The sequence below is a fragment of the Argopecten irradians genome, chromosome 14 (assembly GCF_041381155.1).
Source record: "Argopecten irradians isolate NY chromosome 14, Ai_NY, whole genome shotgun sequence".
NCBI classification, from domain to species: Eukaryota; Metazoa; Mollusca; class Bivalvia; order Pectinida; family Pectinidae; genus Argopecten; species Argopecten irradians.
Window position 1 is genome coordinate 1,288,662 of NC_091147.1, and position 26,147 is coordinate 1,314,808.

At 35.4% G+C, this 26,147-nt stretch overlaps 1 protein-coding gene and 1 pseudogene across 1 annotated transcript; both read left to right on the forward strand.

Annotated features, from left to right (window-relative positions):
* The first annotated feature begins 620 nt into the window (after nucleotides 1-620).
* Nucleotides 621-11,097, forward strand: LOC138307779 (solute carrier family 22 member 21-like). Its single transcript, XM_069248661.1, has 8 exons — nucleotides 621-1,208; nucleotides 2,286-2,707; nucleotides 3,747-3,977; nucleotides 4,148-4,282; nucleotides 7,657-7,739; nucleotides 7,991-8,135; nucleotides 8,660-8,732; nucleotides 9,187-11,097. Exons 1-8 carry the CDS (start codon nucleotides 897-899, stop codon nucleotides 9,370-9,372), a joined length of 1,587 nt encoding a protein of 528 aa, XP_069104762.1. The 5' UTR covers nucleotides 621-896; the 3' UTR covers nucleotides 9,373-11,097.
* A 9,428-nt stretch (nucleotides 11,098-20,525) lies between these two features.
* On the forward strand, nucleotides 20,526-26,131 carry LOC138308078 (solute carrier family 22 member 21-like; annotated as a pseudogene).
* Nucleotides 26,132-26,147: the final 16 nt, after the last annotated feature.

The window sequence follows — 26,147 nt, forward strand, 5'->3', positions numbered from 1 at the left end:
AGAACGACAAAACCATATACCGAAAAAACAACAACAGAACATAGAACGACAAAACCATATACCGAAAAACAACAACAGAACATAGAACGACAAAACCATATACCGAATAGCAGATTATTTACGCGGGCTTATAAATTTTGGAAATGCGTAAATTAAATCTCAATGGTTTAAAAATCTCAATACTTCGCGAATGGATTTCTCAAGATCATAGCAATGTCCCACAGAATCACAAAAATATAATCACCTCGAAAAGATATCAAACTGTACGGTTTTAGGCTTAACTACTGATGGAAACGGCAAGCAAAACAACAGGCCAGGAACATGTACAGTTAATGACCTTTGTCACTGACGTTTCAATGTGACAGCTGTATATTCATCGAGATTGTCAGAGATCCCCTCAAAATGCTGCTACAACAGTTAAATAACCAATAATTCAACTAACTTTGAACTTCTAAACTGTTGAGCATAGACGATGAAATTTGTATGCCTACATTACTTGTCAAATACATATTTATGGTGGTACAGACCAGCGCAAAGTCATATAGGGCATTCATGTATTCCCATAGGTGAAAAGATTATGTAAATGACACGAGAAAATCGTCAGTAAAAACAGTCACAATTACATTCTCTATCGTCACATGGCTGGTGTAAAAACACAATGTGTACAGGTAGCAGCATATTAATGACGGAATACCGGCACGGTGATAGGCCAAACCCTGATGGCTCGGCTGTTCTATTGATGTCTACCTTCAAACCTCTTTTGTCACGTCTAAACGGTAAAGATTTGGACATGTAAAACAGTTTTTAACGATTTTATTTACAGCTGTATGACATTTGGTTTTTACTCAGTGACAATTGAACACGGCGTTATATAATACTAAAGGTTTCCCCACAAGATGTCGGCTACCAGTGTATATTTGGAGGGACTGATCGATGAGTGTGGGGGATTCTCTCGGTTCCAATGGATCATGTTTTCCTACATGATCTACAGTAAACTCTCGGTTACCTGGACCATGCTCATGATGACTTTCGCTGGTGCCACTCCGGATTGGCAGTGCGGATATACAAACTATTCCAGTCATGCTACCACACCATCTACAGATCATATGTATTATGTAGATAAGCAGTGTCAGCCTCCAGTGAATAATTCCATAGAGATGTGTTTGAAACTCAAGTTTTCACCAAGTATGAACACCGTTGTTAACGAGGTGAGAACGTGTTCAGTATCTAGTTCAGTAACTGGCTGTATACCTATGTGAAACTACACATACGTAGTGTGTAGGAGGTAAACTTAAGATTTATAATTTGAATGTTCGATTTTTTTTTTGCAATTTTGTATGCATAATATAATTAGACAGTGCGTTCGGAAACAAATATATCACATGTATATACCACAACAATTTTGTACGATAAGCTTATAGTTCATGCAAGATTTGATTTGGTACAATATTTGTGGGTTTATCGATATCAAATGATACTAATGTGTATTTGATCTCTCGAAGTGAAGAATAGCTCACATTTCCGTCTTTTTGATTGCACCCATTGACAACAGAATGCTTTTATTTTTAATTCTGATTTGACGTCCCTTCATTAAGCATGGTTGACCTGAATTATGATCTCAATAAGATAACCTGTTACATGAGGCAATTTTGTCAGGGTATTTAGACAACGGGTGCCATTCTATTTATCTTTCATCTGGATGGGCTTCATATCAACTGTATGTTCAATCTGGTAACAGTTTATTTCTTAAATGAAAATAATATTAAATATAATATTTTAAAAGATTAATACAAAATTAAATGGCATTTCTACCTATGTATTGTATTAATTTTCAATCTGGTGGTGTGATATCTTTTGAGTTTATGAAAACACAAGCATTCGCATTGGTAAAAACATAAGTTGATTTGCGCTATTTGGTAGAGTGCATAGTAAAGATACATGACGTACATAGCATATACAATTTTAAAATGGAGATACAAAATGTATGTAAAAATCCTAAATTGTTTCGAAATTCAAACTTTAACGTTTTTAAAAAAAGGACCAACTTTTTAAAAATAGATAAACAATAGTAATAAAAACGTCAATGTGTGACTATTAAACATAACAAACAGGTACATGATACCATGGATTTAAAGTCAGCAGATTTTTTATCTAGTTAATGTTATAAAATATAACAATTAACATTTAACGGTGACCGTACCTGTTTATCACAAATGATAATAAAAAAAACCCGAACAGTTTCTTTGACACCAATAGTAATTACATGTTCCCTTCCCTCATTACAGTGGACACTGGTCTGTGACAGGGACTGGATCACCTCTACCATCACGACCATTCAGATGGCCGGCTTACTGGTCAGTTGTGTAGCCTCCGGACACCTTGCGGACTACATTGGGAGAAAGCCGACCTTTTTTCTGTCCTTGACCATAATGATAGTTCTAAACGTGGTGGCCGGGTTTTCGGTGTCTTGGCAGATGTTTGCAACCCTTCGGTTCCTACTCGGGTTTGGAATTGGTGCCAACTTGACGGTGTTCTATAACTATATGATAGAATTTATACCTGCTAAACGAAGAGCGATTACCATAGCATTTCCCGGATGGGCAATTTGGGCATGCGTATTCGGTGGGTTGTCAATGTGGCTCCATGACTGGCAGTATATTCATTACGCTGTGTCTATATTGACCCTACCATGTTTGTTCATGTGGTGGTAAGTCTTTGGAGAATCTGTTTATCATCATTTATAGTTCAATGTATATAAATTGTTTTATGCAATGTGATTAAAGTGCAGACTCCGTTACATAGACGATCTGACAACGTGATGACCTTTCTAATCTATGTACTTCAGTTCTATGACTTTTCTGCTCAAAACTGATTAAAACGATATATTGTCCCAGCTCCCACATACAATAAACTCTTTGAACAAGATGACTACGAATTATGGCCGCTCCTGCAATCTTTACTTGCCCCCTTAACTTTAATTTCAAAATTCTGTAAGTAGCAATATTAGCTAACTAACTTAGTAACTAAGTTAAAGTCCGGCCTATGTGCATTAATTCTTAATAATACCAGGGTCCTCATACAGTAAGATATACCACTAAACAAAATAAAATTGTGAATATTAAGACGGTAATTTATGCAACGAAATGAAAATATGAAATATATTCCGACGCCGTCACACATTCGGTTTCAACAGCACATTGTTCTGCAAGCAGCGATCTGAGCACAGCAACACGATGTCATTCGTTAATTCACAACGTTAACAATTTGTGACGTGACAATGAAAAAAACGCAGTTTGGCTTACAATATTGAACAATAAAAAAAGACCGCAACAATATCTTTATCAGTACATTTATACAATGGCCTGAGAGTGGAATAACACAACGTATTGTGGTAAAAAGGTATCAATTTTATTCAGATTGTTGTTCACAATGCGCGCACATAATGTATCGATAAAACAAAAAATGATATCAAAGATGGCCAACCCATCATGTTACCTGTTTCTTAATCAGTTAGTTAAAACTATATCGCATTACATTATCTAATTAGACAAAACTTATTGAAACAATAGACCAAGCATGTCAAAGCGCGCCTTATTAAATGATGATTAATATTAATTTGATTATATTGATGGGTTACTGACGATGTTATTTATAGCTTAGATTCTCAGTTTTCTGCTCCCTGTGATTATCTCTATGGTTTAAAGTATCTCGTTTCTTTATTTTATCTAAAACTGTTATGTTCACAGGTTTCTACCCGAGAGTTTCCGATATCTTGTCACGCACAACCGGGTGGAGGAAGCTAAAGATGTTATTCGTAAAATATCCCGAATTAATGGTAAACCGGAACCGGATATGACTAAAATGAGTTTCTTTGTTGAGGAAGATCTCAAAGTACAAGATGATAGGAAATATAGCATCCGAGACGTAGCCAGGTCTCCTAATTTACGGAAGTGTACATTTTTACTTGGATTTGCATGGTATTACATTCTTTTCTTTACTTATTAGTTGTGCGCATGATATGACATTAAATTTAATAGCATTTTCTGCTAAAATGCCTATGAAATAATATGTAATACCAAACTAAAGTTATGATTTCTTAAAATAAATTCTAGGGTAGAAAACTGATGATTTTTTTTTAATTTTGTAGGATGTCGTGTGGCTATGGGTATTACGCGATCTCGTTCGGCGTTCAGAATTTGTCTGGTAGCTTGTATCTCAATATGTTTTTACTGAGCGTGGTGGAGATTCCAGCACAAGTATCATCGTACTACCTCACAAATAGGTACGGGGAACAGGTATCATCATACTACCTCACAGATAGGTATCATCATACTACCTCACAAATAGGTATCATCGTACTACCTCACAAATAGGTACGGGAAATATGTTAAATCGTACTACCACATAAATAGGTATCAAAGTATTACCTCACAAATAGGTATCATCGTATTACCTCACAAGTAGGTATCATCGTACTACCTCACAAATAGGTATCATCGTACTACCTCGCAAATAGGAATCATCGTATGACCTCACAAATAGGTAACATCGTATTAATTCACAAGTAGGTATCATCGTACTACCTCACAAATAGGTATCATCGTATTACCTCACAAATAGGTATCATCGTACTACCTCACAAATAGGTATCATCGTACTACCTCACAAATAGGTATCATCGTATTACCTCACAAATAGGTAACATCGTATTACCTCACAAATAGGTATCATCGTGCTACCTCACACATAGGTATTATCGTACTACATCACAAATACGTTTCATCGTACCACCTCACAAATAGGTAACATCGTACAACCTCACAAATAGGTATCATCGTACTACCTACCGAATAGGTATTATCGTACTACATCACAAATACGTTTCATCGTACCACCTCACAAATAGGTATCATCGTACTACCTCACAAATAGGTATCATCGTACTACCTCACAAATAGGTATCATCGTGCTACCTCACACATAGGTATTATCGTACTACATCACAAATACGTTTCATCGTACCACCTCACAAATAGGTAACATCGTATTACCTCACAAATAGGTATAATCGTACTACCTCACAAATAGGTTTCATCGTACTACCTCAAAAATAGGTATCATCGTACTAACTCACAAATAGGTATCATCGTACTACCTCACAAATAGGTTTCATCGTACTACCTCACAAATAGGTTTCCTCGTACTACCTCACAAATAGGTTTCATCGTACTACCTCACAAAGAGGTTTCATCATACTACCTCACAAATAGATAGTTACCATCGTACTACCTCACGAATAGGTAACATCGTACTACCTCACAATCAGGTTTCATCGTACTACCTCACAGATAAGTACGGGAGATAGGAATCATCGTACTACCTCAAAATAGGTATCATCATACTACCTCACAAATACGTAACATCGTACTTCCTCAAAAATAGGTAACATCGTACTACCTCACAAATAGGTAACATCGTACTACCTCAAAAATAGGTAACATCGTACTACCTCACAAATAGGTTTTTTCGTTTGGTTTGGTTTGATTAGTTTAACGTCCTATTAACAGCCAGGGTCATTTAAGGACGTTCCAGGTTTGTTGGTGGAGGAAAGCCGAAGTACCCGGAGAAAAACCACCGACCAGCGATCAGTACCTGGCAACTACCCCACATGGGATTCGATCTCGCGACCCAGAGGTGGAAGGCATGTGGTAATATGTCGGTACATCTTAACCACTAGGCCACCGCGGCCCCTCACAAATAGGTTACAACGTACTACCTCACAAATAGGTAACATCGTATTACCTCACAAATAGGTAACATCATATTACCTCACAAATAGGTATCATCATACTACCTCACAAATAGGTAACATCGTACTACCTCACAGATAGGTACGGGAGATAGGTATCATCATTAATAACTCACAAATAGTAAATCGTACTCAAATAGTATCTACTACCTCACAAATAGGTACATCTATACCTCAAAATAGGTACATCGTACTACTCACAAATAGGTAACATCGTACTACCTCACAAATAGGTATCGTACTACCTCACAAATAGGTATCATCGTACTACCTCACAAATAGGTAACATCATACTACCTCACAAATAGGTAACATCGTACTACCTCACAAATAGGTAACATCATACTACCTCACAAATAGGTAACATCATACTACCTCACAAATAGGTAACATCGTACTACCTCACAAATAAGTATCATCGTACTACCTCACAAATAGGTAACATCGTATTACCTCACAAATAGGTATCATCGTACTACCTCAAAAATAGGAAACATCATACTACCTCACAAATAGGTAACATCGTACTACCTCAAAAATAGGTAACATCGTACTACCTCACAAATAGGTAACATCGTACTACCTCAAAAATAGGTATCATCGTACTACCTCACAAATAGGTAACATCGTACTACCTCACAAATAGGTATCATCGTACTACCTCAAAAATAGGTATCATCGTACTACCTCACAAATACGTATCATCGTACTACCTCACAAATAGGTATCATCGTACTACCACCTCAAAAATAGGTAACATCGTACTACCTCACAAATAGGTAACATCATACTACCTCAAAAATAGGTAACATCGTACTACCTCACAAATAGGTATCATCGTACTACCTCACAAATAGGTAACATCGTACTACCTCAAAAATAGGTATCATCGTACTACCTCACAAATAGGTAACATCGTATTACCTCACAAATAGGTATCATCGTACTACCTCACAAATAGTCATCGTACACTCACAAATAGGTACATCTTACTCACAATAGTAACATCATACTTACGTATACCTCACAAATATTTAACAGTACACTCAAAATTACCGTATACCTCACAAATAGGTATCATCGTACTACCTCACAAATAGGTATCATCGTACTACCTCACAAATAGGTATCATCGTACTACCTCACAAATAGGTATCATCGTACTACCTCACAAATAGGTAACATCGTACTACCTCACAAATAGGTATCATCGTACTACCTCACAAATAGGTATCATCGTACTACCTCACAAATAGGTATCATCGTACTACCTCACAAATAGGTAACATCGTACTACCTCACAAATAGGTAACATCATACTACCTCACAAATAGGTAACATCATACTACCTCACAAATAGGACCGGGAGATAGGTATCATCGTACTACCTCACAAATAGGTATCATTGTACTACCTCACAAATATGTAACATCGTACTACCTCACAAATAGGTAACATCATACTACCTCACAAATAGGTAACATCATACTACCTCACAAATAGGTAACATCATACTACCTCACAAATAGGACCGGGAGATAGGTGTCATCGTACTACCTCAAAAATAGGTATCATTGTACTACCACACAAATACGTATCATCGTATTACCTCACAAATAGGTATCATCGTACTACCTCACAAATAGGTAACATCGTATTACCTCACAAATAGATCCTCACAAATAGGTATCATCGTACTACCTCACAAATAGGTAAGATCGTACTACCTCACAAATAGTTATCATTGTACTGCCGTGCAAAAATGTGTACGGCCATTATTTAAGTTGTTTAAATTATATATTTATAAGTTTGTTCTGTCGTGTTAATTCAATTTTTTCTCTTTCCAGATTTGGTAGGAAGTGGGTAACCCTGGCTCTAATGTTACTGGCGGGGATAACAGGGTTTATTGTGGCAGTATTGCAGATATCTGGTAACGCTGTATTACAACATTCTGAACCAACATATAGGGATCTTGAATTTTTGTTATGCAAATGATGCATGCGACCTTACACATCTTAAAATACAGTTATTTTAGGTTTCTGCCAACAATTCAATAACATCTTTAAGCGTTGAAATATATTTGAGTTGCTGTTTAAAAAAGTTTGTTGTGGACAATAAGAATTGATTAAATTATATCGCATAATAGGTTAATAAACGATTTAATATTGGTGTTTATTATAGATTTGGAGTTGAAGGACTCGTTAGTCAATTGGTTTGCGCTCGCGTCTAAAATGTCAGTTGGAGTAGGGTGGGCAACCCTCATCATCCTGTCGTCTGAAACCTACCCACCCCACTGTCATTCTGAAACCTACCCCACGGTTGTCAGGTACGTCATGTCACTGTCTGAAACCTACCCCACGGTTGTCAGGTACGTCATGTCACTGTCTGAAACCCACGGTGTCGATCGTCGACGTCATGTCACTGTCTGAAACCTACCCCACGGTTGTCAGGTACGTCATGTCACTGTCTGAAACCTACCCCACGGTTGTCAGGTACGTCATGTCACTGTCTGAAACCTACCCCACGGTTGTCAGGTACGTCATGTCACTGTCTGAAACCTACCCCACGGTTGTCAGGTACGTCATGTCAATGTCTGTAACCTACCCCACAGTTGTCAGGTACGTCATTTCACTGTCTCCTTCTGGTCTTATTCATCTATTGTGTTTTCTATAAAGGCGAAATTACAGGAAATACAACGAAACAATAAGTACAAAGTGGAAATTACCCTAACTGTGTGATACGGATTCTATAATGGAAAGCCTCAATTATTTGATTGCGCTTTATATGTACTTGACATCTAACAAATAGAAAATAAAAATTCTCAAATTGCCTTTGTGTATTGCGTTTCAGGAATATTGGATATGGGATGTTGAACTCGTTTGCCAGAATCGGAGCGATGGTAGCACCACAAATAGTATACTTAGTAAGTATTCATATACTATGTTATATATATTTGACAAAACAAATCATAAATCATGATCATATTTAGTTTCCTTCTTACAAGTGACATATCGAGTTTGTGGCTGCAAAGGGAAGAGTGTTTTTTCTCTGGTCATGATAAGTCAAAATCAAAACAGTAATATATACAGAATATCAGAGTAACGATATTATTAAAAATTGAAATAACCAATTACAATGGTCAGTGATTACTCGGTCGAATGTGGAAATTTAAAATGTTATACCAAGATAGGAAATAATATTTAGGTAATAAAACTATTTAACTAATCTTATAAAAATAATGAATTGATCTTCATACCGTTTCTTATACCTTACCCTCAATGACAATAGATGGTGTGTAACTAGTTAGACACCAGACAATGGGTAAGTATATTGTTTATATAGAATGATAATTGACCTAATCTCAATTATATTTACAGAACAGCTATATCCCTGGAGCCATGTACTTTATCTTTAGCGGTGTCATGGTTGCGTCAGCATTCTGTTTATATTTCGTCAACGAAACCAACAAAAAGCCTATGGAAGATGGTATAGAGGTAACGAAAAAGGAGCAAAAGGAGGACTACCAGGATCATATAAACCAAGCCTTCGATACTAAACTGTAACCTCAGTTACTAGGTTTTAATGAAAGACATTTAAATGATAGAACAAGTATTCATATCAATACTTTACATTTATTTAGATTTAGGAAAAAACAATATTTTCGTGAATTAATCAGAAAATATGAAAAATAGAAATTAAAGTGTAAGAACTTCATATTCATTCTTAAAATATTCCAGATGCCGAGAGAATCATTGATTGACTTCAATATATTAAAATTTCTTTACTTTTAATGAAGTTTAGATGTCTAGTTCATATTTAGTGTTCAAAAGAAATGGTATTATTATGTCAAATTGTCTTTGTGTATGTGTATTTAGTTTCGTATTACAAAATTTACACCCTTTTTAATTAAACAGATATGCATAGCGTAAAAGTGTGTCACTGGTTATATCATGCGTATAACATGATGTAAATTTATTATGTTCACCTGTTTGCCTTTTATTCTGTAGCGTACAGTGCGTAATGATTAGACCCTGTTAGACCCGGAGTTCCTAAAGATTTTTCTAATCAGGGTAAATACCGAGACTTTACCGAGAAAATGAAAGTTTTAGACATGGTTCTATGGTCTACGAAGGCTTCCGTAGATTGTCAGCATGCAAATAAAGAAAACTTGGTGCTACTAAACTCTCTTAACCTACTACTAAATCAACGTCACAAACATTGTAATGATGCTGATGTCACGCTGGAAGTCAAAGGTCAACACACATATATACACTGTGTGAGTGTGTACCAGTTTTGTATATTCCCTGGTGACGTACTGTTTACAATAGACAAAAGTCACAAAGGACGGACGAGCACTAGATTTCATTTTGAGTATGTACACAGGCAATATTTCTTAACTTACGTAAATGTAAGGTTAAGAATTTTTGACCTGAAAAATCCTAAAACTTTAAATACCAATAATGCTGCTTAATTTCAGGTTAATCATTTCTTGACCCGAAATTTGTGTCCAATTTCGTGTGAAATTCTGGTGAATTTCATGTCATTTAGGTCAGAATTTTAAATATAAATTTTAGTCAATTTTAGGTCATTTTAGGTTAAATTTTGCCTTTGTAGTACCTAATAAACAGCACTATTGTTATTCATACTAATAGTGAAATTTATCTATTTCACGATTTATCTCTTCTTTTTCACTAATGGTAAAATTCTATTATGCCACATATACAAAAATGCAATAATTTGAAGAACAACAATCGATAGGTCAGATTATACCTTATATAGGTACAACAGTGTAACCTTTTTGGAATGGAAGAGTATGGTCGCTTGTCGTTTTAAGCATAGAATCGCTAAATACAGGGCAGTATAAAGAAAATATTGTTATTGAGAACATTTCAGGTAATGTAAAACAAAGTGACACTGGATATCGGGGCTCGTTGTCACAGGGCTGACTGTAGGTATCGTTCCGCAAGGTACTGTTGATTACTAGTACAAGTAAACCCTATCATAATCTTGTATTGTCGGGATATTGGCCATTTTATATCGTATACATCTTTCGCAGTATGAACAAACTCGATCGTAAATTCCCCTGATATGTTGAACCATCACATTTCTCCTACAATAAATCAATTTATAAAATGGAATCGATTTTTATACATAATCAACATTCAATTTTCTACCACATTAATTTGGATATAGGAATAGCTCACACAAATAAAACAGCAGAAAGTACAAAAAAAGAAAAACAAAAAAGAAAAAAGAAAAAGAGGGAAAAACAATTAAACCAACCCCCCCCCCAAAAAAAAAAAAAAAAAAAACAAACAAAAAACCAACAAATTACGACAAAGAGTTATACACTGCCCTCCAAAAGTTCTGTTACAACTCTCTTAATTCTGTATAAAATTATTTTTGCCAAATTATTGGGGATATAATTTTTTTTTGTCATTTGTTTTAGATGACGTAAAGGGGGATAATGCTACTTTGGTGTTTTAACACAAATAATTTTCCTAATTAAGTCCTAAAACAGGTTTTTATTAATAATTCAATTATTTCATATTTTATGCAGACCTATCAAATGCCTAAAAATAGTAAAACAAACTCACATATGGACCGTACTTTCCATGGGAATTTAATTTGAAATGACAAAATTAATCACTGCTCACCATGTGTCATCATTTTTGTTATTCTTAAAGTATGGCTTAATTATGAAAAATTTCATGTAACAAAATGCAGCTATTATCTAGAGAAGACCATTTCCAGTGTGTTTTTTACCATCGCAATGGTGTTCCGGCGGCACAAACTGCAAGGATACTTGGAACTAGCAGGTAAATGATTGTTTTCCTTGAAACTTTTGTGGATTTTACAATTCATAATTTGGTATGCAGTTTTAAAGTTTGACCATTTCTCCTTTGTCAAAGACAGAACGTGTACATGGCTATTAAAAGATTCCTAGATACGGGTAACTACGAGGATCGGGGACGTTCTGGTCGGCCACGTATTTCTACGGATCGGGATGACAGATTACTTGTCCGGGCCAGTCTAAGAAATCGTAAGGAGACCGTTCCTGAACTTCGAACTGAATGGATCCAAACTGGTGTTGTGGCATCCAATACAACAGTGAGGAGAAGATTACACAATGCAGGGTTGAAGGGTTGAATTGCTGCCAAAAACACTCTTAACAGTTACCCATCGTCAGAAGAGGTTGGCATTTGCACAGAATCACGCAAATTGGACCTGGGTGGACTGGTCAACAGTTCCATGGACTGATGAGTCAAGATTCACTCTCTTCCAAACAGATGGCAGAACGTATGTGAGAAGAAGAGTGAATGAACAATTACATCACAAGTGTGTAGGGCCTACAGTTAAGTTTGGTGGGGGTGGTGTGACGGTTTGTGGCGCTATGTCTTTCCGAGAGACTGGATATCTTACTCCTTTGAAAGGAAATCTCAACGGAATAAAGTACATTGACATTTTAGATAACAGTGCAATACCATCAGCACATCTGCTAGGCTATGGCAATAACTTTTTCCTCCAGGATGATGGTGCCCCATGCCACAGAGCCCATATATTAAGTAAATGGAAGGATGAAAACAATATTCAGTCTTTGGAATGGCTCCCATAATCCCCTGACCTGAACCCAATTGAAAACCTGTGGAGAGATCTTGGTATGGAAGTCCGCAAGCACAAGTGCGGAAACCTTGGGGAACTGGAAGCTGCATTGCAGCTAGCATGGGATGAGATACCTGCTAGAAGATGTAGAGCATTGATCAGAAGTATGCCTGACCGCATAAAGGCAGTACTTAGAGCACGTGGAGGATATACCAAATATTAACAGAATAACAAGATTTTTGATTTTTAACAAATATTCTGATTTCATTACAATACATGAACTCAGGGCCATTGCATTATCTTGAAAAATTGTAAAAGTATTTGGACAATAAAAAATTCACGTGAAACTAAAAGAATATTGAAATTATTTTGTTTTTTTAAATATATTGATAAAAAATGCATGTGTAACAGAACTTTTGGAGGGCAGTGTATGTTATATATATATGTGCCGTAACTGGGCAAAAAATTCTTTCTTTATGTATTTAAACCCATAAGGTTCAAAAAGCTTTAGATGCCTTATAAACGTTAGTTAAACACAGAAATACTGTATTGTAAAATTGTTGTCATGTATGCCTTATGTATGTTAGGATGGAAACTTCCCGTAGAAACCCCTTTACGTTTACTATTAACGGAGTAAAAATGTGTCGACCCCCAATTTTGCTTCAGGATTTGACTGAAAAGAACTCATTATTGTCAAAAATAATTTTCTGGTCTTATTTGTGTGTGTAAAATTAAAACCAATGCATTAAAAGTACTGTAATTCTTAACATTTTGATGACCTTTGGTGACGACGAGTTTTTCAAAGCTTCTTTATCTTGATTCCTGAGTAGGAAAAATACGGCACAAATAATTGTTTGAGTCAGTGTATTATGCATACCTCATACAATTCCGGATAAGTTAATCTATCATACCTGCTCATGTAATACCAGCTGGTCTAGGACAACACACTCTTGTCGCCTGAGACTATATCGCATGGCTACCCAAAGCCTCGTGACGTCACAGCGTCAACGGAAATGTTATTTTCTCGGTACATTTGTAACATTTTGTTTTCCGAAACTAGGTTGAATTGACATTAAAAGATACAAACAGCGGAATTTGAGCTGAAATCTCACGCAATGTTCATGTATGGAGAGTTGACTTGCCGTTGCGTTTTTTTCCGAATTGATTTTAAAATGGCTGGAAATCATAAAAGTAAAGTAAAGAATATACAAATCCTTCATATTCCCTATGAAAGAGCCTTATTTTCCACCATGGAGCCTTTGGTGCTTTAAAATATATTGCAATAATTACAATTATTTTTTACTACTTCAATAGAATACATTTTCAATGTACGATTGATCAAGGTATTGCTATGTTCGGATACAAGAAGCAATGTCAATATCTCTATTGTGATAACGTTAGGTTCTTAAGTTCTTTTTTATATGATATAGTTAGTATTAATTTTTATTTCTTTACACCTATCAAAAAGTCAGATTGAATAACTTTAAATTATGAATTTAAATAATGTTAAAAAAACATCATTTTAAATGACCTTGACAAATGCTGACGAGTGTTCCGACTATGAGTCCTAGACCTATTCCCGGAAGTACTCACCATTTATAGGATAGAGAAAAGAGCACATCCATTCCATGTCTGAAAATATATTAATTATATTACCAGACTTTTAACAGACCTAATGTCGCAGCAACTTTATTTCGACACTGCTTTAGTCAGGAGTTTACATGAATCTCTTTACGCGAAATAGACTTCCATGATACTATTGTGTTTTGATTTGCACCATACACGTTATATTCGGATATATTCATGAAGACAAGCAGAACTATTGCCGATAATCAAAACAATTATCATTTAGACTAACGGTTCAGATAACATTGGAGTCGAAAGTGAATCCGGCATATGTGTCTATTTATTCCAATTAGATCCTGGTGAAATGTATCGGTAAATATCTCTATTGGTAATATTGAGATCTTGGCAGTTATCTGTTGAAGCAGGTTCCAATTGATTACAAACCCGCGTCCCTTTTGAAACTCGTTTTCCGAATAAGATATATCCAACAAACAATAATACAATAATAGCACAATTTAACACAATTTCTTTCTATATAAGTACCAATTTGAAATACGTTCGTGTCGAACAAACAAACCTCCAATGGTGCCATTCAAACACGATCCCGTGATATCTTTTATCATAATATATCAAAAAATGTTTTATAGATATAAGGCATGGCACAAATATTTCTACAAATTCATATGATATATCTGATTATATAATCAATTTGATATGGCTTCGATCATGTAATATTTTTTTTGCGTTTGGCAGAGATGTAATAAGACCTATCGCGATTTCGATTGCCTAGGCCAGGCGGCAAATACATAATGACGTCTGACCTTGACCTCAGTAACCTCCAACGTGAAGTCATGATTCGTGGATGTCATAAAAAATAGTGGACCTCGCTTGATCAGATTTTTTTTTTTGCAACGGATATTGACCATAAAAATATTGGAAATGTAGATTGTGGATGTTTTGTGGTAAGACATAGCTAGATTTTTGGAAAATGCTTATTTCCAGTGTTTCTATTTCCTTTCTGGTTTTGAGATAGTTCGATATATTACAGCCCAGACGCCAGAATTAGACATTTTGACAGATAGATGTACACCAAACAGGACCAGAGTTTCTCGTGCTAGTTTTGAGACAATGAAATATATATTGGAATTGTTTATGCTTCTAATAGCCACCAAGCTATGAAAGTTAATAAGAAAGCGTACTGGTCCATTGATACCGAATATACCGACAGCTACAACTATGGACAATCCTCCAGGGACTTAAAGACTAAATATTAATATATCACTTATTGTATTAGTAACCCCACCATAAGATTAAATCACGTTATTACACCAAAACAAGATAGAACGACAAACACCATATAGCCTGTTATATACGCTGGATAAAATTTTTGGGAAAGATGAAAATTAAATCTTCTCGGTTTCAAATTGCAACAGATATTTCGGAAATCGAATTACCTCGATAAGATATCCAACTATACGGTCTTAGATTTAACTGCTGATGGGAACTTGATAGCGGCAAGCAAACCAGCAGGGCAGGAACATGTACAGGTAATGATCTAACGTTTCGTTCTTACTGCTGCGTATTAGTCGGGATTGCCAGCATATCCTTACATTAATGAAACAACATTTTAGTAACCAATACTGTGAATAACATTGAAAAAGGTAAAAAGAAGTAAAAAGTAAAGTACTCATTAAAAAGAAGAAAAAAAGAGTAAAATAATAGAACCACATATGTGAACTTTGTATGCTTACACTTTTTGTCAAATGGATTAGTATGACGCTAAAGACCAGCTCTAAGTCATGTGTTACAAGCGCTAAGTCATGTGTGACAAGCGCTAAGTCATGTGTGACTAAGTCGTGTGACAAGCGCTAAGTCATGTGTGACAAGCGCTAAGTCATGTGTGACAAGCGCTAAGTCATGTGACAAGCGCTAAGTCATGTGTGACAAGCGCAGTCATGTGACAAGCGCTAAGTCATGTGTGACAAGCGCTAAGTCATGTGTGACAAGCGCTTAGTCATGTGTGACAAGCGCTAAGTCATGTGTGACAAGCGCTTAGTCATGTGTGACAAGCGCTAAGTCATGTGTGACAAGCGCTGAGTCATGTGTGATAAGCGCTAAATCATCTGTGACAAGCGCTAAGTCATGTGTGTATACATTTATGTATTTCCTTAGAAGAATAGATTATGCAAATCACAAACAACGACAGAATTGTCAGTAAAACAGTCACAAAAACACACTATTACGGTTATAGGCCAAACCATGATGGCTCGATTGTTCTATTGGTGTCAACGTTTAACCCACTTTTGTCGTTTCTAAACGTTAACGATTGGGCCATGCAAAGCATGTGTTTTTTAACGATAATTGTGTTTATTTTTGTATGACATTTAATCATTTAAAGGGATTACGGTTAGTTTTTTTTACTCAGTGACAAGTGAACATCACGTTATATAATACTAGATGTTTCTCTACAAGATGTCGGCCACCAGTGTATATTTGGAGGGACTGATCGATGAGTGTGGAGGATTCTCTCGGTTCCAATGGATCATGTTCTCCTTCATGGTCTATACCAATCCATCGGTTGCTTGGACAATACTTATGATGACGTTCGCTGGTGCCACTCAGGATTGGCAGTGCGGATTTACAAACTTTACCAGTCCTGATACCACCCCATCTACAGATAATCTGTATTACATAGATAAGCAGTGCCAGCCCCCAGTGAATGATTCTATAGAGACGTGTCAGGAATTAAAGTTTTCACAAAGTATGAACCCCATTGTTAATGAGGTGATAATGTCCGATATGTTTTGTATTTATTTCTGGACCCTCTCTTACGTGCGATGAAACAGACGTACATGTAGCATGTGGGTGGTAAACTACTTATTTGCATGCACATTTGTTCATGTAATTTTGAAACATCCATACATGTTATATTAAAATATGTATCGCAAAAGGTTACAAATATATTACATGTATAAAACACAACAAATTAGTAAGAAGAAGCTTACAGCAATTAGAAGGTAGGCTATCGGTGGGTGTATCGTTATCAAAGGATACATGTACTAATGCATATTTGAGAGGCAAAAGAAAAGTACCTTTGTAAACTCCAATTATCCTTAGCTGATAAGTCTATCCCTCCTGGTAAATGGTGGCGTATCGCCAAATCAGTTATGAATCTAAAATAAAAAATGAAACTGATGTCCCATTGGTCATAAATGGGGAAATAAATTTAACCCCGAACTGTCCCCAACCTCATTATCTCTTCTCTAATATTAATATCACTGAACAAGATATTAAAGCCCAGTTACATCTCCTCAACGTTAATAAACCAGCTGGTCCGGATACTATTCCCCCCAAATTTATTAAAAATGTATCAATTCGCTAATTAAACTACTACACATCATATTTAATAAGTCTATTTCTACCAGTACTCTTCCAAAGGTATCCATCAAATTTTCGACCAATTTCTGTAACCTCTATTTTTAGTAAAATACTAGAAAAGATTGTTTTCAAATACATGTTTAATTGTCTTTCAGAGAATAATATCATTTCCAAAAATCAATCTGGGTTTTTACCTAAAGATTCAACTTCTTTTCAATTATTGAATATATATGATACAATTGTTAAACATATGGATAAGGGTAAAAAAGTAAGAATGGTTTTCTGTGATATTAGTAAAGCCTTTGACCGCGTTTGGCATGATGGTCTTTAGCGGAAACATGATTAAGTGGTTTTCATCGTACTTATGTAATAGGATGCAGAGAGTGGTCGTTGATGGATTCAGATCTTCTTGGCAGGTGTACCACAAGGTTCAGTGTTAGGTCCCTATCTCTTTCTTTTATGCATAAATGATATTAGTGGAAATTTAATTCTAACGTAAAAATATTTGCTGATGACACATCATTATATTACACTTATAAAGGGAGACGGACATGAATCTGCAAATATCTTAAATTCTGATCTTAGAAAAATCACTTTGTGGGCAAACGCTTGGGGAATTTCGTTTAATCCGGATAAAACAGTAGCTCTTCTATTTTCAAGGCGGACTGACTTCCAGGCTTTACATCCCGACCTGGTCTTTAATAACCGTACAATAGTGAATGTAACTAACCACAAACATCCTGGTCTCTTCTTTAATTCTAAGGCTAATTGGTCGAATCATGACAATTTCATTTATGAAAAAGCATATAAAAAGATAAATATAATCAGACTGTTAAAATACAAAATTGATAGAAAGTCTTTAACAACTATATATATACTTCTTTTATCCGACCTATTCTTGAATATGCTAGTATAGTGTGGTCAAATTGTACCCAGGCCGAATGTGACCTCTTGGAGTTAATCCAGCTTGAAGCAATACATATAATTACAGGTTTAAGAAAGGGGACTAGTCATAATATGTTATATAATAAAATTGGTATTGTACCTCTCATTAAGAGAAGACATCTTCATCAAAATATCACTTTTTATAAAATTTTCAACAATAACTGTCCCAACCATATAAAAGACCGACTACAACCATTCATTAACACCAGTACTGCCTATACTTTTCGTCATACTAGATTGTTTAATATTCCAACCTCCAGAACTCAATTATACAATAATAGCTTTTTTCCGTCTTTAATGTCAGAATGGAACTCTCCGTCCTGTCCGTTTCCCTCTATGTCATCCATACGTGCAATAAAAAAGGAATGTTTACAATCTGGTGTTACCGATAATTTTCCAATATGTTCGGAAGCATTTAAATACTCTGGCGAGAGGAAAACAAATATTACATTGTGCCAATCAAGAAATTCCGCAAGTAATCTAAACTCTGATTTATCTAACTCGAAGTTCCGCCTGCCTGTGTGGTTTTCCAATTGAAGATTCCTATCATTATTTCCTTTATTGCCCTCTCTATAATAATCAAAGAACTCGCCTGTGTAATTTCTATTCTTGCACTAGATATCAACATTCCTCATTCTATCGACACTTACCTCTATGGATATAATCGCCAATATTTTAATTCAAATGATAGATTATTGAAAATTGTACATGAATACATTAGAGATACCAAACGTTTTGTATGAGATGTCATTGACACTGAGAGCATTTCAATTCTATTCATTAAGATATTGTGAACATTTATCAAATATGCTTTTCCACCAACGAATGAATGCTATTTTTTCTCCATCAAATACCTGAGCAGACGAGTTGATGTTTTCTACAGAAAGTCGGAACTTCTTTTTTACTTCTAAATAAAAATATAAAATAATTTATTATATCCCGAGAAATGTCCATGCCACTGTGCCCTATATGGAACACATTCACCAAATGTATTGTAAATTACTTCAATAGATATATCTAAACATGAGTAAATGCTAATTATAGCTCAAATAATGAAATTCGTTTATTCCTTGTTGGTGGTGGAGCATCTTTAACATATTGTAAAAATGGTGATACTTATCTGACAATAATTTCTTATGCTTTTTTAAGCTTATGAGACTCTAACCCTAAATTATTTTGTAATTTCTGTTAACGAGATGCTATTTCTATTGATGGATTTTATGTATTGTACTGTTATTCATGTAGCTACTGGGGAGAGGGCTAAAATAGGCATAGCCTGTTGCCCAATTTATTTAACTTTTTTGTTACATGTATCACGCCATTACTCATGTCTGTCCTGATCTATGATAAAACAACATGTTACATAAATCAATGTTGTCATGTTATGTTGAGTGTGTATTTTATGTTCTCCGACCCTGTGTGATTACCTATTTACATGTTGGTGACTAGTAGTATGTTAACACTATGTGAGGAAACATCTGACGTACCCTTCATATTAACTTAAAATAGTCCATGGTAGAATTTAAAACATCTGATCACAGCCATTAAAATATCATAGAAAAAAAAGATAAAAATGACAATGATACTTAATACAATAATTCCAATATCAATACAATATCAAATGACAAGTCTATGTATGTAACATATTAATCTTTTATTCTGCCGATATGGTTATTCAAAACACAAGCATTTACATTGGTAAAATCTGAAGCTGATTTGCCCTACGTGACACTGCACGTAGTGATGATATACTATGGACATGGAATTCTAAAATGCTTCGAACTTAAAACGTGAAGTTTGAAAAGCCAGAATATTTTTAAAAAATAAATCAACAATATAAAAAACGTCAATGTGTGACTAGTAAGCATAATAAGGAAATGCATGTACATGAAAATACGATTGAATTTAATGTTGCAGATTATATTTAATATTATGAAATATAACTATTAGTAGTTGACAATTTTGGTACATGTTTATCATAAATAGAATAATTGACTATTTTGGTACATGTTTATCACAAATACAATAGTTGACAATTTTGGTACATGTTTATCACAAATAGAATAGTTGACAATTTTGGTACATGTTTTTCACAAATTCAATAAATGACAATTTTGGTACATGTTTATCACAAGCTTAAAGTTAACCGGTCACACTATCATGAAAATAAATACCCAGATAGAGTTTGCCATTGACACAAACAGTACTCACATTAGATGTTAACATGTCTTCTTTCTGTGACAGAGACTGGATCACTTCTACCATCACGACCATTCAGATGCCCGGCTTACTGGTCAGTAGTGTACTCTCCGGACACCTTGCGGAATACATTGGGAGAAAGTCGACCTTTTTTCTGTCCTTGACCATAATGATAGTTCTAAACGTGGTGGCCGGGTTTTCGGTGTCTTGGCAGATGTTTGCGGCCCTTCGGTTCTTACTCGGGTTTGGAATTCGTGCCAACCTGACAGTGATCTATAACTATGTAATAGAATTTATACCCCCTCAAACGGAGAGCGGTTACCATAGCATTCCCTGGATGGTCAATTTGGGCATGTGTGTTCGGTGGAATGTCTATGTGGCTCCATGACTGGCAGTATCTCCACTTCGCTGTGTCTATAATGGCAATTCCCTGTTTGTTGATGTGGTGGTAAGTCATTAGGATTACGATTTATTACCATCTTCTATTATCATAGTTCAATGTATATAAATTGTTGTAAGCAATTAAAATACAGATCCTTATAACTTCGTTTACTAGAGGATCTGACAACATACCATAAGGGGTCACGTTCTGGTGATCACTATACTATAGCGGATCTGACAACATACCATAGGGGGTCACGTTTTGGTGGCCTATTCTCCCTGTACATCAGTTCAATGCATTTGCTCCACATAGCTACATGAACTGAAACGACATTTCGTCCCAGCTCACACATACAATAATCTAGGTTGTGATCTTTGAGCAAGGTGACTACAGACACGAAAATGAATCTGACAATCTACCTTTGTCCCCTTAAGTTTCATTTCAAGATTCTTGAAGTGGCAATTTGATTGGTCAATTAAAAAAAAAACTCACAAGAACGTGACCCCGAATGGAATGTTGTCATATCCTTGATAAAACGGAGTTATAGTAATGGTCTTATTTTATTGAAATTGTTGTTTTATGTTAACAATGCGCGCTCATTACGAAACGAGAAGACATTTATAAAAATGAATAAAGATAACTTAAAACGCGCCTTAAAAAGGGATGATTCAGATTTATTTCATTATATTGATGGATTATTGACGATGCTATTAATAGCTTAGATTCCCAGTTTTCTGCTTTTTAAGATTTCCTTTCTTTATTTTATCTACAACTGTTAAGTTTACAGGTTTCTACTCGAGAGTTTCCGATATCTCGTCACGCACAACCGGGTGGAGGAAGCTAAAGATGTTATTCGTAAAATATCCCGAATTAATGTTAAACCGGAACCGGATATGACTAAAATGAGTTACTTTGTTGAGAAGGATTTCAAAGTGCAAGATGATAGGAAATATAGTATCCGAGACGTAGCCAGGTCTCCTAATTTACGGAAGTGTACATTTTTACTTGGATTTGCATGGTAAAGCATTTCTTTCTTTCTTATAATATGTTGTGAACATTATATGCTGTGGAAATAGTAATTGCTGTTGATAACACTTAAATATATATATATATAATACCAAACCAAACATATGATTTCTTGAAATTAATTTGAAGTGAGGAAAATAATCTTTTGGACTTCATATATCATAAGTTTATATTGTATAAAATAATAAGAATTTATAAATTTAATTATATTTTCCAAAAGACGCAACTATCAAATATAAAATGTCAAATTTCAACGTTTACATATCCAACAGATGTTATTGTATGATTCATTTTGTAGGATGTCGTGTGGCTATGGGTATTACGCGATCTCGTTCGGCGTTCAGAGTTTGTCTGGTAGCTTGTATCTCAATATGTTTTTACTGAGCGTGGTGGAGATTCCAGCGCAGGAATCATCGTATTACCTCACAAATAGGTACGGGGAACAAGTATCATCGTATTACATCACAAATAGGTATCACCGTACTACCTCACAAATAGGTACGGGAAATAGGTATCACCGTACTACCTCACAAATAAGTACGGGAAATAGGTATCACCGTACTACCTCACAAATAAGTACGGGAAATAGGTATCACCGTACTACCTCACAAATAAGTACGGGAAATAGGTATCATCGTACTACCTCACAAATAAGTACGGGAAATAGGTATCACCGTACTACCTCACAAATAAGTACGGGAAATAGGTATCACCGTACTACCTCACAAATAAGTACGGGAAATAGGTATCACCGTACTACCTCACAAATAGGTACGGGAAATAGGTATCATCGTACTACCTAACAAATAAGTACGGGAAATAGGTATCATCGTACTACCTCACAAATAGGTATCATCGTACTACCTCACAAGTAGGTAACATCGTACTACATCACAAGTAGGTAACATCATACTACCACACAAATAAATAGGTAACATCGTACTACATGTACCTCACAAATAGGTATCATCGTATTACCTCACAAATAGGTATCATCGTACTACCTCACAAATAGGTATCATCGTACTACCTCACAAATAGGTATCATCGTACTACCTCACAAATAGGTATCATCGTACTACCTCACAAATAGGTATCATCGTACTACCTCACAAATAGGTATCATCGTACTACCTCACAAATAGGTAACATCCTACTACCTCACAAATAGGTATCATCGTACTACATCACAAATATGAATCATCGTACTACCTCACAAATAGGTATCATCGTATTACCTCACAAATAGATGTCATCGTACTACCTCACAAATATCACAAATAGGTAACATCGTACTACATGTACCTCACAAATAGGTATCATCGTACTACCTCACAAATAGGTATCATCGTAAACCTCAGAAATAGGTAACATCGTACTGTCTCTCAACTTTTGTCTTTCCTCCCTTCAGATTCGGTAGGAAGTGAGTGACCCTGGCTCTGATGTTACTTTCAGGGATGACAGGGTTTATTGTGGCAGCAATACAGCTATCCGGTAACGGTGCATTAATAAGAACTAATGGTCTCTCAATTAGTTCAGTTTATCAGATGAAGACAAAAGAGTTACGCCCCCTGTCCTTCTATAGCAGTGGAAATCTCCAGTTGGGAGGTGGATATAATCCTTTTTAATCTAGTTTACGTACAGGAAGGTGCACGATATTTGTTCCCATAGATTTGTTTGCCAAAAACCCACCCTTCCCACCCATTTTTCTATTGCTAGTGTGCTGATTGATATCTTGCGTTTCTGCTGTCGGTTTTTAATTTGTATGTTTCAGCTCATCACTTCCAAGAACCTTCGTCGAGGCTTCAGCATGATTTCCCAGAGTGCAGTTAAAGTTATTCCAGGGCATCACATATTGTTTGGGACATATTACGGTAGCAATGATTATCTTAACTTTGCCGTGGAATTAATTGTTCCGTGTAAATTCCATTTGGCGGTGTTTCACTTGGAGCAACAGAAAATGCTGATATAGAATTTGTAAGTCTATTATATACAACAACTTCTATTTTGTGGTATTTCCTGTTCTCAGTTTCCATTTTAATATTAGCTGTTTTTAATTCTCATGTTGAAGCTTTGGCCAACTTCTGCCATTTCTATTAGGTTAAAAATATATTCAAATATAGTTTAATATTCCCATTGAAAGCTAAGTATTATAATGTAGGTTGTTATTGATTGAATATTGATTGGATATTTTCAATAAAAATTAAGTCTCGGTAAATATCAATTTTGTGTTTGTCTTCTATTTGATAAAATCATTAAGAATGAACAAGTAACGATTTTAACTCGGGAGAAAATTTCAAGTTTTATGAGTTAAATATCGCGTTTTGACTATAGAATAACAATATTTATCTTATTTTTGTGATCTGTTCAAAAATCAAGTTATGAAAACACGTGAAAAGGTTATCATTATTAAAATAATCGGCCGTATAGCACTGATTTATTGCTTTTGTTCGTTGTAGTTATTGTTTCGTAAGCGCTTACAATACACACCATTAGCGTATTTTCATCATATTGACTAGTATGTATAATTTGTAATGGGGTGATTACTTTAAGACTCTTTCATCTGCAGATATGATTGATAGAGATATTCTACACGAGGGTCACAAAATGCTGTAAAACCCGAGGTTTGCGGACGGTCACAAAATGTAGTAAAACCCGAGGCTTGCGGAGGGTTTTACAACATTTTGTGGTACCGAGGGTAGATTATCCCTATCCGTTATGTCACCATATGAAAGAGTATTGTTCTCTCATACCTCGACGTTTTATTGCAATTTTACTACTATGATTATCCGCAATTTTGAAATAAATTAGAAAAATACCGCGACTGTAAATAACCATATCCATATATGAAAATTGCGTTATATTTTCAACGTAAATTCCGTTGTTTGTATCTATTACTGTAATTCCAGATTATTTTCTGAAAGAAAATGTGATTTGTACCGAGAAAAAAATGTTGACGCTGTGACGTCACGAGCCTCATGCGACATGAGTGTATTGCCCGAGACCAGCCAGTATTACACTTATATGTATGGGAGAAATTTTAGTTTGTGATACTAAATCAATCTCAAGTACATTTATTTAATGTTTCTCCCACCATCTCTAACATGTGGTGTTGTTTGAAGTTTTTGTGGACAACAAGAATTGATTAAATTATATTGAACAATACATGGATTAAGTATTTAATAATTTGTTTAATATAGATATGGAGTTGAAGGAGTCTTTAGTTAATTGGTTTGCACTCGCGTCGAAAATGTCGGTTGGGGTAGATGGGGCACACTCGTCATCTTATCGTCAGAGACTTATCCTACTGTTGTCAGGTACGTACATATTAAACAAATAATGAAGCAGCTTTCTATCACAAAATCCGGCAATGGTCTTATTGATCTAGTACGTTATGAGGTGTAAATGCGAAATAGATTAAAGACAATAAAATGAAACAATAAGCACAAAGAGGATCACCCTAACTATGTCAACTGAATGATATTTTTTGTCTATTATAATGGAAAGCCTCAATCATTTGATCGCGCGTTATATGTACTTGAAATCTAACCACTGGAAAATAAAAAAAAATCTCTTAGTACCTTGGTTTATTGCATTTAAGGAATATTGGATATGGGATGTTGAATTCCTTTGCCAGAATCGGAGCGATGGTAGCACCACAAATAGTGTATTTAGTAAGTATTCATATACATTTATCCTGCAACTGTCCCACATACTGACCGATAACTACTGCCGGATAAACTTGTGCTTTATCCGTCAATACGATATGCTTTATCCGTCAATACGATCACGTGAATTTGTTCCATATCTGACGGAACTTTTTCTAACTTGACCCAGAACTTGAACCTTCCGGTGAATGAAACGTCATTCAGTCCCGCTAAAACGTGACGTCACATTCATCGAAATGACGTCATTTTTACGATATCGAAAATCTCGTATGGCGGTGTCGTCTTTTTCTTGGCTCATGACAAAGGTATGTATTGTTAAGTAATTCTTAAATGGGTATTGGTTATTATTTGAGTATTTTCATTTCCTTTCAGTGATATATCACCCTGAATAGAATTACGGTTACTGTTTGTGAATGCGCTTATTTATTTCCCACGACAGTAAAAAGGAGTACACTCTCATTCGGTTAATGAATGAATCTTTACCTCCGCATCAAAGAAGCGTCTCACTTCGAGCGAAACAAAGTAAGGAACTGTCAATTTGCTTTCGTTTTGAAAGCCATAATGGTTTTTC

Coding starts and splice junctions, on each gene's coding strand:
- LOC138307779 (XM_069248661.1), top strand. CDS start 897: ATGTCGGCTACCAGTGTATATTTGGAGGGACTGATCGATGAGTGTGGG. Junction 3,978..4,147: donor TTTTTACTTGGATTTGCATG/GTATTACATTCT, acceptor TTAATTTTGTAG/GATGTCGTGTGGCTATGGGT. Junction 4,283..7,656: donor TCGTACTACCTCACAAATAG/GTACGGGGAACA, acceptor TTCTCTTTCCAG/ATTTGGTAGGAAGTGGGTAA.